The sequence below is a fragment of the Myotis nattereri genome, assembly GCF_964212035.1.
Source record: "Myotis nattereri genome assembly, chromosome: 2".
Lineage (NCBI taxonomy): Eukaryota > Metazoa > Chordata > Mammalia > Chiroptera > Vespertilionidae > Myotis > Myotis nattereri.
The window spans coordinates 167,907,361-167,920,734 of NC_138076.1; the positions used below are offsets into that span (position 1 = coordinate 167,907,361).

The 13,374-nt window shown below is 40.7% G+C and overlaps 1 protein-coding gene across 1 annotated transcript in view; it reads left to right on the plus strand.

Annotated features, from left to right (window-relative positions):
* The window catches only part of SENP1 (SUMO specific peptidase 1), a gene marked incomplete at both ends in the record, with an annotated part of 47,024 nt that extends 33,925 nt beyond the window's left edge, over positions 1–13,099 (plus strand). The window contains 6 exons of the mRNA XM_081082705.1: positions 227–382; positions 1,564–1,695; positions 10,040–10,243; positions 11,399–11,478; positions 12,387–12,471; positions 12,995–13,099. Of these exons, the coding sequence (XP_080938831.1) occupies positions 227–382; positions 1,564–1,695; positions 10,040–10,243; positions 11,399–11,478; positions 12,387–12,471; positions 12,995–13,099 (762 nt within the window). The remainder of the gene's footprint in view (positions 1–226; positions 383–1,563; positions 1,696–10,039; positions 10,244–11,398; positions 11,479–12,386; positions 12,472–12,994) is intronic.
* Between the last annotated feature and the right edge of the window lie 275 nt (positions 13,100–13,374).

Sequence of the window (13,374 nt, forward strand, 5' to 3'; positions counted from 1 at the left end):
AGAATTGGGATAAGATTATAAGTAAATAGCATATCCAAACTGAAACTAATTTGAAGGGTTATCTGTATTTAGGGGTCAAAGCTGTTGTAATTGCAAAATAGTATGGTATCATAGCATTGTGTGATAAATGCTAAATGTTCTTGGTCTATTCAGCTAGTACTAATCAGTTTACATAGAGAGATAGCATATTTCTGTATTCCACTTATTCTGAACTTCTGACTTTCAGAGATTGCAGGAACAGGAACATTCAGTACATGATTCAGTAGAACTGCGTCTTCGTGTACCTCTTGAAAAGGAGATCCCTGTCACAGTTGCCCAAGAAACAGAAAAAAAAGGTCGTAAATTAACTGATAGTGAAGATGAATTTCCTGAAATCACAGAGGTAAATTATATAATACCTGTACTAGCAAGTGTTGTATTTAGAAAGAGTTCTCTGGACAAGTTTAAAACATAAATGTAATAGAACATGTGGTATTTAAATTGTATTGCATATGCCAGAGGGGAGGAGAGTTGGGGGACTGGGTGAAAAAAGTGAAGGTATTAAGAAGTATAAGTTGGTGGTTACGAAATAGTCAAGGGGAAGTAAAGCACAACAGAGGGAACATAGTCAATGATAGTGTAATAACTGTGTATGGTGCCAGGTGGATACTAGACTTATGGTGGGAGGATTACTTCATAAATTATATAAATGTCTAACCACTGTGCTGTACACCTGAAATTACTACAAAATAATATTGAATGTAAGCTGTAATTGAAAAATATGATTTTAAAAAATGAAAAATTGTATTGCATACTCGTGCTTTCATTTGTATTACAGCCCAGTGTTGGCTTTATTTTTAAATGATTATTGCACATTGAGGAAAGAATTATGGGTGGCTTTTAGCAACTTCAGTGAAAAAGCATTTAATAAATTTGTGTTTCATGTCATGTACAGTAAGCTGAGGCTTACTTTTTTTATAAGTAATAAAAACTCAGTATAAAATTTAGAAAATACATAAAGTCTGTACATTTTAAAGTAATCTGTTCCTTAATCTAGCCTTCTGTTTGAGAAACTCACATAGCTGGTGAGTATAATACATGTTTTATAGTTGTATTGGATTCCATGTTTTACATTAAAAAAGAACAAACAAAAAATCCAGGAAAATGTTTCTACAAGAAACTACCTTTAAAGAAATGACATAAAATAAAAGAGACTACCTTTACTTAGCTCTTCCTACCTTTGGGGAAATATTCTATTTCTCAGAAAATTGTTTGGATCAAAAATATAATTAGATCTTCTCATAGACTTAGAATACTTTTCATAGACTTATGAAATACTGTATTTCATAGCAGGAATAAAATGAAACAAGGGTCTGAGCTGTTGTGCTGAAAAAGAGAGGGGGAGGACAAGGTGGGATAGAAGGAAGTAATCAGAGAGATTACTACTGGAAGGAATAGAAACCAAAATGTTACAAGTTAACAGTTGATTAATGATAAATTGTCTGGGAATAGTGTGGACTTATGAGAAATTTGGTGTATCTGAAGCCATGTATGCTTAATCTCTGACACCTCTTGCTTCTCTAGGAAATGGAGAAAGAGATAAAGAATGTATTTCGTAATGGGAACCAGGATGAAGTTCTGAGTGAAGCATTCCGCTTGACCATTACACGAAAAGATATTCAAACTCTAAACCATCTGAATTGGCTCAATGATGAGGTAATCTTGCACCTGATTTTATGTTCAAACTAGAGGCCAGTGTATGAGATTTGCAGTCCCTCTCACAGTCCAGGACCCCATGGGGGATGTCCTCGGCCAGCTTAGGCCCAATCCCCTGTAAGCGGCAGTCAGACATCCCTCTCGCAGTCCAGGGCTCTCCCAGTCCTGGACCCCTTGCTCCTTACTGCCTGCCTGCAGCGAAGATGGGAGAGGCTCCCGCCACTGCCACTGCGCTTGCCAGCCGTGAGCCCAGCTTCTGGCTCAGCGGCACTCCCCCTGTATGAGTGCACTGACCACCAGGGGGCAGCTCCTGTGTTGAGCGTCTGCCCCCTCGTGGTCAGTGTGCATCATAGCAACCGGTCATTCCCCTGTTTAGTTGATTTGCATATTATACTTTTATTATATAGGATAGTAAGTGGAAATTAAATCAAGGCATTATCACACTGTTTGAGACTCAAAGTTTGGTCCTTGGATATCCTGGATCAGAATCCACTGTCACAATTCTCAATTCTCCTGAATAAGTATGAAGCAGTGTGGTAGAGATATGCATTTAAAAAAAAATCTCAGATGATTTTTATGTACTTTAAAGTCTGAGAAGTGCTCATTTACCTTTTTATATATTGACAGTTTGTACACTGAGGGAGAGGACATTCACTCATTCGTATTTTCTGTCTTTAAGGCACCTCACATCTTCAGAGAAAATACTTAATAGCTGACTATATTGTAGCAGGAAGGAATGGTTTCCATCTAGGAATCCATTGCTACTTCCCCTTCTGTCTCTACTTGTTCTTTGTCACTGAAGTTATATATAAGCTTTCCAAAATGGCCTATTTTTAAAACTGACATTTTTAAAAAAGTTATATTATTAAATATTTGATATATTGGTTAAAAAAAAATTATGGCTCTCAGCTTTTGAGAGTTCAGATTATTTTAAGTAAATATATTACATTATAGTCTTTAAACTGATCTGTCCTATTCCTATACCTGGAGGTGCTTGTTTTATTTCAGAAAGATATTTCATAGCAAAAGAAGAAAATAGTTTGCTTTTTTCCTAAGTACCTGCCCCCTTTCTTAGGCTCACTAGCAGCATCCCTGACTGATATTTTGGGGTATATTTAAGCTTCACAACTATGGAGGATTTTTAGATACTCAGAATAGAAAGCACTGGATAGTCTACGTATGTGTATCCTTGTCTTGTATACTAAAGACTTTCCAAATAATAATATTGGTTAACATCTATTGAGCATTTGCCTCGTGTAGGCACTGTTCTAAGTGTTTTATGCTTTCTGCTCATGTAATGGCCACCACAACCCTTGGAGTTTATTATTTTATCATCTCTATTTGATAGATGAAGGAACAAAGCATAGAAAGATTAAGAAACTTGTGGGGTTATATGGCTAGTAAATATCAGAGCCAGGATTCAGACCTAAGCATATATCTACACTAATAAAAGACAAAGATGTTAATTGACCATACCTTCATACACTCATCAGCCAATCAGAAGAGTATGCAAATTAACCCAACAAAGATGGCTGTTAAATTTGCATACTGCAGGCGGGGTGGCACAGTGCGATCCGCCGCCTGCCAGGCCTGCTGTCCCTGTGCACACCCTGCCCCGCTGCACCGCCTGCCAGGCCTGCCGTCCGTGTGCATGGCCTGGCAGCCGGTGGGGCGGCGCGCGGCCGATCACGATCCACCTGCCCCACCCCGCCGCCCGCCAGGCCTGCTGTCCATGTGCGCGGCCCAGTGGCCGGTAGGGCGGGGCGCGGTGAATCGCAATCCGCCCCGCCGCCTGCCGGGCCTGCCATGTGCGGCGGGCAGTGGGGCGGGACGGCGCGGCAGAGGGCCTGCCATCTGCGACCCAGTGCAGGATCCGGGCCTGCCATCTGCCACCCAGGGAGCGGGCCTAAGCCAGCAGGTGGTTATCTCCCAAGGGGTCCCAGACTGTGAGAGGGCACAGGTTGGGCTAAGGGACACCCCCGCCCCTGCCAGTGCACAAATTTTTGTGCACCAGGCCTCTAGTTATATCATATTGCCTCAGAATCTTAAATTGGATCCCGTTTTAGGATTAGATGTATGGAGTTTGAGAGCCATATGTCATGCCCAGCATGTTAATTTTTTTCTGGAGCCAGCTGGACTGGCCCTTTTCTCTTTGCCACTGTGAATTTATAAGATACAAATTTTCATCAATTTCTGAATAATATCTTTGACCAAGAATAGTAAGGAATGTATGGTTTGATACTGCTTTGCAGTGGTTCTCAACCTGTGGGTCGCGACCCCTGAAAATACATCCTGCATATCAGATATTTACATTACGATTCATAACAGTAGTAAAATTACAGTTATGAAGTAGCAACGGAAATAATTTTATGGTTGGGGGTCACCACAACATGTGGAACTGTATTAAAGGGTCACGGCATTAGGAAGGTTGAGAACCACTGCTTTAGGGGCTTTAGGGAAACTACCTTTGCTTCTTTAAAAAAATATATATTTTTTTTATTGATTTCAGAGAGGAAGGGAGAGGGAGAGAGAGAGATAGAAATATCAGTGATGAGAGAGAATCATTGATTATGCTTTCTGCATGCCCCTTAATGGGGATTGAGCCCACAACCTGGGCATGTAGCCTGATCAGGAATGGAATCAGTGACAAACTTTTGGTTCATGGGTTGACGCTCAACCACTGAAGCACATGGGCCAGGCCACCTTTGCTTCTTTTGGCTCAAAATAGTGATATTAAAACATTGGAACAAATAGAGAAGAAAAAAAAGGCTTACCAGATCAAAAGGCAAAATGAAAATCAAGGACAGTCAAAAGTATCCACCAATTAAGTGTTTTTGATTTGGAGTCATTAACCTCTGGTCTCTTACTATTTTTTGCCTGCCACTGCTAAGTGGGAAGGGGTCAATTATTCTACAGGAATGTGACCTGTTTGTTGTAGATTATGCAAAACCTTCTAGGGGGCAGCAATGAGTAGGCTATGAGCTAAGTTCTTGCTATTTTACTATGGCAGTTACCTCAGTGAGGTCCCTTACAGAGGCAGCATTCACCAGGACATATTTTCCATTCCCTGTTCCCTCAGAGGCTGGATTTTTAGCAAGCAAAGTTAATGGAAATTACATTATTTAGAAGAGATGAGGGGAAGGAAATATTCTTTGTCTACTTTATCTCTGTCAAGCCTACCTATAACTTGTAGGGAGTACTTGTCTTCTGAGTTCAGAATAATGGTAACCTTGAAAGCAGGTGCCAAGTCACATGTCCACAATGATGATGAGAACCATTTTAAAAAGCACCATTCTTAAAGTACCTTACTTCTCAGGCTTTCAAAGTTATTACCTGTTAGAAACTAACATTCTGATAGGGAATTAGTAGGTTTTCTTAAGTATTTATATTCATTTAAAAAGTAGAGGGCTGGAGCACAGAATTCATGCACTGGGGGAGAGGGGGGCCCCTCAGCCTGGTCTGTGCTCTCTCACAGTCCGGGAGCCTCGCAATTGATCACACCAAAGAGGTAGGCCCTGCCCACCCAGCTGGGCTCCGTGATGGATCGCCCCAGCAGAGGGAGGCCCAGGCTACCTGCCACAGTGCCAATGGCCAAGTAAACTGGGGCCCAAAGAAGGAGGCCCCGCCCACCCGCTGCAGGGTAGCCTGGGCCTCCCTCTGGGGCGATCGTGGAGCCCCCCCGACTTATCGATCGCCCCGGTGGCCTGGGCCTCCCTCTGTACGGCGATCATGGGGCAATGGTGGGGCCCCATGATGTGATTGGGCCCCCAACCAATCACATCACACCCGCCTTGGCTGGCCTGGCACCAGTGTGTGTCATCGCATGGTCTGGTCGTCTGGATGGTCATTCTGCTGTTTGGTTGTTCAGTCAATTTGCATATTATGCTTTTATTATTATAGATACTTATTTCAGTTGTGAACTCTCGGTCTTCTTTTGCAAGATTTAATATCATTATAGTTTACTTCTTTAAAGTATTCCTTAATAGAACTAGTCCTTTTAATTAACCAAGGATTTATGTGGGTAATACAGAGAATTGTAATTACAGTTATCATGACTCCATAAAAATTGATATTGCCTACCTTTCTCTAAAACTTTAGCAAGTAATTATAATAATTTGTTGCTTAAATTTCCATGTGAGAAAAAAATGGGGCACATGTTCACAATGAGGGATGCAATACACAGAACTTTACTGAAGTCTGCCTTTTTGGTTTTAATAATATTATTAGGTTAAATCTTAGGCGTGAATGACCTTCTGACTCATGATGTTCAGGTGTTGCTGCTTGGTTAGTCTTTTGGGCTTTGTGGTTGGCTAGGATAGGTTTAATTTAAAGATCAGAATAGTCCCAGGCCCCTGTTGCTCAGTCATTAGAGCAGTGATGGCAAACCTATGACACGCATGTCAGAGGTGACACGCAAACTCATTTTTTTGGTTGATTTTTCTTTGTTAAATGGCATTTAAATATATAAAATAAATATCAAAAATATAAGTCTTTGTTTTACTATGGTTGCAAATATCAAAAAATTTCTATATGTAACACGGCACCAGGGTTAAGTTAGGGTTTTTCAAAATGCTGACATGCCGAGCTCAAAAGGTTCGCCATCACTGCATTAGAGCATCGGCCCGCACACTGAAGGGTTGCAGGTTCGAATCCTGGTCAAGGGCAAGTAACTGAATTGCAGGTCAATCCCCGGCCCCAAGTCGGGGTGTGTGCGGAAGGCAACCAATTGATGTATCTGTCTTGCATCAATGTTTCTCTCTCTCCCCTCCCTCCCAATTCTCTCTCTCTCTCTCTCTCTCTTATATATATTTCTTTTATTGATTTCAGTGAGGGAGAGAGAGAGAAACATCAATGAGAGAGAATCATTGATTGGCTGCCTCCTGCACACCCCCTACTGGGGATCGAGCCCACAACCCAGGCTTGTGCCTTTGGCCAGAATCGAACCCGGGACCCTTTGGTCCACAGGCCAACACTATCCACTGAGCCAAACCAGCTAGGGCCCACCCTCCCAACTCTTTAAAAATCAATGGAAAAAATAACCTTGGGTGAGGATTAATAAAAAAAAAAAAATAAAAATCAGGATTGGAAGACCAAGGTGAAAAATCTAGGAGAGGTAAAGTAGGAAAAACAGCTTTGTTCCCCCTAAAAGTTATCTTGATCTCTGCTCAGGAACACTGTCATGCCCAGAACTTTTAGAACATTTTTTTTCCTAAGCCAATTTGAGGGTTTCAGAATGTAACATTGGGAAGGGTTAAAAGTCAAGGTTTTACTGTTAGTGAGATGTTTTACTTCTAAATGCATGAGAAAACAATAGCTTGGCTGGTTTAGTGGGCAAAAAGGAAGATACAAATAGCAGTGGCCATTTATGTCATTGTGGTAACATACAGGAAAAGGATTGAATCCTTAGTTTGAAAACATTGTAGGCTTTTCTTTTAAAGAGAAGCTTTTTTTCGGCTTTATCCTGGCTGCTCTTCAAATAAAATCACAAAGGAACAAGACACTATAAACAACCATCCCACCCCCAAACAGGACTGCATAGACAAGCAGGCGCTCATAGCCAAGACTGTGAAGGCAGCAGGAAGGGCAGCTCCTTAGGCACCAGGAGCCATAGCGAGCAGAGGCAAGTGTGGGTCCCCAAAAGAGTGACAAGTGGACTAACACTGGCTGTCGTCCTCAGATGTTGATATATTGGCAAGACAAACAGTAGGCGCAGGGCTGGTTTGCTACTTTTAGCCCCTTATTTCAAAGGCAATTGAAGATCTTCTGGAGCTAAGAGCATCTTGTATGTAGAAAGGCTCTCTCCATGGGAGGGGAGGAACCCTTGTCTTCAAAAAATATAAGCAGATACTCTGACCATCACTGCTTCTTTTTCATCTTAAGTACTGTGATCCCTTCTCTCATTTCTTTCTCCTTCATCTTCAGCCCTCCTCTGTGAGATGTCATGTAGGATTCTTTTTGTTCTCTAATTCCTAGCTTGTTTTTTTTGGTATGATTGTGTCTTGGCTGAACTATGGCAATTTTCCTCATTTGGACAGAGTAATAGCTGAAAAACCAAGGAGAGAAACTTGAATCTAAATTCTGCCTCAGATTGTACATTTTCAGCTAATGGGAGGGAACGTTGAGGCCGCCACACTCCCTCCTACTGGGTACAAGAGAAATGAAAAAGAACCCACATCACTTCTTAGAGCTAATTAATAAGCTGACTTTGGAGGAGGCCATTTCCCTCCCAGTGGAGAAATGTCGGTTGGAGCAGAGCTAAAGCAGAGGGAGAGGGGTTCTTAAAGGAAACAGATGGTGCTGGGTGTCCTGAGTGCTAGGCCTGTTTCTGTTTGGAGGGGTTGGTCTATAGTCCACACACACACAGAAGAACCCCAGACAACTCAGGCAGTGTAAGTCCAGCTAAACTTCATTGGTCTGTAGCATTCTTTCCTCCTAAAAAATAGGATAGTCATATGTAGCTTGACATTCATTTATGTCATACTTTTTTACTTCAGGGTAATTATCCCAAAGGTCACAATTATGGGCACCTGGGGAAGAAATATCTCCATGGCTTTCATTTGCTTGGCTGTCCTTATCTCTGCCTGATTCCTTCCACCTTTCCCTTGAGTCATTATTGCCTCAAATATGTAACTTGCCTGCCCCATAGAAGGTTTGGCTTACAGTGACTGGCAGGTCATCTGCCTATTCACTTCACCCCTTAGACTGAAGGATTTAGTGTCATAACATGGCTAATATTGTGGGGTGGGTAGAACGCCAGAGGAATCAGTCCCTTCTTGCTGGTTTTCTCTCATTAGATAATGTAGTTTATAGCCTAATTATAGCCTAATCTGTGCTTGCTGGGCAGACCCTCCTGTATTCCTGGCTGCCTTCATTCCTACAAGCATTATTAGCACCATTGTCCTTGGGGGCAGAATTATATAGGAAATCTAGATTGAGAAAGCTATAATCCTAATCGTGTCTCAATTCATTATCATTATTTAAAATAACTGAGTTCCAATTATCTATTGGGAATCACACTAGACAGAGAATTAGCCACAACCTAAGCTCTCTCGGCCTGCTGGGCCCATTGCTCAGTCTTCAGAGATGTAGGCAGAACAGTGTCTTTCTTCAACCCTAGTCATCCCCTCTCCCTCCTGCCTCCAGTTCTGCCTCATGGCAAGTGTGGTTTCCCTGCAACTGCCTCGGTATCCTCATCTATAGGCCCTTTCTCTGGTCTAGACCATGCTCTGGTGTGTTCCTGGCAGTGGTCCCTGCTGCCTGCCCGGTATGTAGGTGCCTACTGTTGGGCAGTAGCTCATTGCTCTGGCATCCTAATGTGTAAATATTTTGTCAAAGGACCGGGGCATTTTCCCATTCCCCAAAAAGCATTCTGAAAAACATGCCTGTTTTCTTAGTCATATTTCCAAGCTGTGGATCAGTTAGCCCATTCATTCCTTGCAGTTGACAGACACTGGCCTGGCCTCATCTGACCACATAAAGTAAGTATGCAGTAACTTCTGGCCCAGTAACTTACCAGCTTTAGTACCAAGGAGCCCTGGACCTCAAGGAACCATAGACAACATAGTCACAATTAGAGAACACATTGCTTCATTAATAGAAAGAATCACATATTTCCTGTTCAAGCATTTTAATTTCTTTCATTCATACTTGACATTGAAGGCATAAATGGAATCAACAAAAATGAGAAGGCTAACCATACAGATTCTGGGGAGAACTTTACTCTTTGGTGTGTAACTGTACTTCCAGGTCTTAGTTATATTGGTTTTTATACTATATTCAAGTGTGCCTCTATAAAAGGTAACATTGCTTAACTACTGGCATTTTATAAGTGTTTTGTCCAGTATAATTGATGATTTATCCTGTTATTCAGGTCTGCTTGAAACCAAAACAGTTTGTCTCTGCAAGCTAGCTTAAAGGCTAAAAGACAATCGTTAGCATTGAACCAACGTTTTCTATCTTTGTGTAAAAACAGGTGACCCACGTATAAGAACTGAATTGTTGGTCTTAGCCTTATTAACAGATTTGACCCAATCCTGTCTTCTGGCCGGCATCTGCCCATATCTATCACCAACTCCATTATATATATATATATATATATATATATATATATATATATATATGACCTCAGCTTTTTGTTTTCACTGTTTATAACCACCTCACTGTTTATAGCCTCCCTTCTAGTCAGAATTCAATGTAGGGCCATGAGGCTGTTGCATGTTAAAGTCTTAATTGAGTTAATTAGGAAACAATAGCATATGTTGTACAATACAACACTGCTTTTCCTTCATATAACAATTATTATGAAAGGCCTGATATAATACATACATATAATTTCTTCCCACAGATCATCAATTTCTACATGAATATGCTGATGGAGCGAAGTAAAGAGAAGGGATTGCCAAGTGTACATGCATTTAATACCTTTTTTTTTACTAAGTTAAAAACAGCTGGTTACCAGGCTGTGAAACGCTGGACAAAGAAAGTGGATGTATTTTCTGTTGACATTCTTTTGGTGCCCATTCACCTGGGAGTGCACTGGTGTCTTGCTGTGAGTACCCACTTGTTTTTGGTAAAATTTTAAAAGGATTTATATAATTATAGAATACACAGAGAATAGTGAGTATTAGTTCTACTTCTTCACTGGATGATTGAGAGAACAGTATTATTTAGTTGGCTAGAAATTGGATAGATCAATGAACTTTCTGTTAAGAGTGAGAGATACTTAGACTTTGAAGAAAGCTGTGGAATTTCCTTTTCTGGAAATATTTAAAAAGGAATTATAAGTCTAAGCAGCCTCAAGGTAAAAGCATGGGGAGAAAAAGTGACTTTTTAAATTTTTACACTCCCATCCTCTTTATTATGCAGAGCAATTCAGTAATTTCTGCACTGCATCTGTCTTTTCAGGCTGTGTCCCATCTTTTAAAAGCTACATGTGTCTTTAAGGTATTTTCCTAAACAAAAAGAATTCCCTCCTGTAGAGGGATTCCTGCAGAGGAATTTTTTTTTTTTTTTTTTTTTAGTTTAATTTTTTATTTCCTTCACTTGTACTTAGATCATGCTTGACAATTTTGGAACTCTTTTTAAGGACATCAATAAACTACAAGGCAAGAGAATTTAGCTCAATTTATCAAAACCTGTATAAAAAGTGACTTCCTAATGATGCTGCCAGTTCAGATCCCGTGGCTATTATTTTCTGCCTAATCATGACTTGGCCTTGCATACTTGGTAATTGAATATTTTTTATGACTCTGAGAACATGGCTTAACGAATTAATGAAAGTATGAGAGTTATTTCACAGTCTTTTTTTGAATTACATTTTAAAAACATAAAGCCAAAGGAAATTCTCCAGGTAAAGAAATGACACCCATAATCTATTATTATCTTTCTGAAACTGTGGAAATGACTTCAGTGAACTTACATTCTTTGAAGAACATGTTGTGTCTTCATTGTTGCCCACATTGTGGATGGGGACTCTAAATACAGAAAAAGGTTTTAGGGCAATTAATGGGGTCAGCAGTTGATCAGCCCCCACTGTATTTCTGTATTCTTCTGTCTTCTGCTGATTAAGCATGGTGTGATGCACAGTATCAATCATACATGTTATGATTTCACAGAAAATCTGGCAAAAGGTTCCAGGGAAGGGAAAAGCTGAGAAACCAGTCTTCTTCACTTTATAAACACAGATTTTTTTTTTTATTCCTAGGTTGTGGACTTTAGAAAGAAGAATATTACCTATTACGACTCTATGGGTGGGATAAACAACGAAGCCTGCAGGATCCTTTTGTAAGTAAGGAGTTGAGGACGGAAGAGTATGGTGTCGGTATACATTGTCTTCCAGCTATTGAACTCAGTTATTTTATACCTTCAGTGAACTAATTAATAAAGGAAATTTTCATATTAAGTAAGAATGGATATTTTACTTTACAAGTAAAGTTTAATAATGTACTAATACCAAATATATGCCCTAATGGGGACAATTACTGTCCTAGTGCACTAAAATATAGAGTGGGTATGTACATATAGTTATAGAAACTATTTAGAAATCATCTAATCCAACCTCCTAATATTGCAGATGAAGATACCAAACCCACAGAGTAATTTTTATTTGCCCAGGCCCTACTAGGTAGTGGCTTAACTGGGAACCAGAATGCAAATCTGTTTATACCCTATCTGTTTCTCTTTCCAAAATGCTTAGTCCTCCCTGTACCACTCTGGTAGATAGGTTCCAGAATGGTGAGCAGGTTGCATTTATGAAGAATGCTCCATATTAGGTGTATACTCAACATACTGTTGGCTTGGATTGAATTTTTGCACAGGAGACTCAAGACTAATAGTAAATAAATAGTTTGATGTTTCTAGAGAAACATTCTCTTCCATTAGATTGAATTTGAAAGGACCATATAAACCAAGGAAACGAATCAAAGCTCGTTCCTCAGGAGGAACAGTAGATAGAAGGAACCCTAGTTATCAGAGAAACATCATGTTTCTCTTGGGTGGACAGGGTAGGCATGAATTGTGGGAGTCCCAAAGGGGGCTTAGCAGTGTAAAGATACCCCACCCAACATTGTATGCTGTTTTTTCTCAGAAGCATATATGAAAACTCTTCCTAAGGGTTGTGTGCTCCATTCTTTGGGTGGCAGTGGTCATCCATGTTCTCCACAGCTCATCTCATTCTCTCCCAATACCTTTAGGCAATACCTAAAGCAGGAGAGCATTGACAAGAAAAGGAAAGAGTTTGACACCAATGGCTGGCAGCTCTTCAGCAAGAAAAGCCAGGTACATTTGATCTTGATGAGATAAAAGTTCCTGACATGAGAGTAGTTGGGAAGGAAAAGGTATTACTGTTTGATTCCCAGGGAGCTTCTTAGTGTCTGTCCTGACTTCAGCTTGGTTGTTTTGTTCCTTGGGGAAGATAGAGAAAGCTATTTGTGGGAAAACTGGTAATGTGTTTCTTATGTAGAGCTAGGTTTTCTAAATGCCCAGCTATTTTGCTAAGCTTTTCGCTCCTGTAAGATGTGTTTGCTGATTGTTTGGCCCTACTGGGAGGGACCAGATTTTACACCCTTAGGTGCCATGGAAGTCTGAGATGGTTTCCTATGTGGTTAATATGAAGTCCACAGGCCTGAGAAGCTCTATTTTTTCTCTGAGCCTATGTTGTTCTGAGTGGTGAAAGAGGGGTCATTTCTTCAAAATTCAGGGAAACCTGTAAAATTTATCTGCTTTGGTTCTTATTTATAGTCTAACAAGAAGGAAAGAACCTTGGAAGGACGTTACCTTTTCATTGTTTTTGGTCTTTTAGGAAATTCCACAGCAGATGAATGGAAGTGATTGTGGGATGTTTGCCTGCAAATATGCTGACTGCATTACCAAAGACAGACCAATCAACTTCACACAGGTGAGCTGAGGCCTCAGGGGTTAGGGACCTCTCTGTCCACCCTGTCTCCAGGTGCCCGCCAGGTGTTTTTTTCTCTACTTGCTTTGATTAGGGGGCTCTGCTTCGGCCTGTAGCTTGTAACACTGGTGGTTACTGCCTGCCACATCATAAGACAAAGAAGGATAATAATAGATCACATCCTGGGTTTCCATATATCACATACTGAAGTCAAAGAATCCTGGGCAATAGCAGAGCCTTCTTTGCCCACCTCGCCCACCTACTTCAAAGCCTGTAAAAACGGAGAA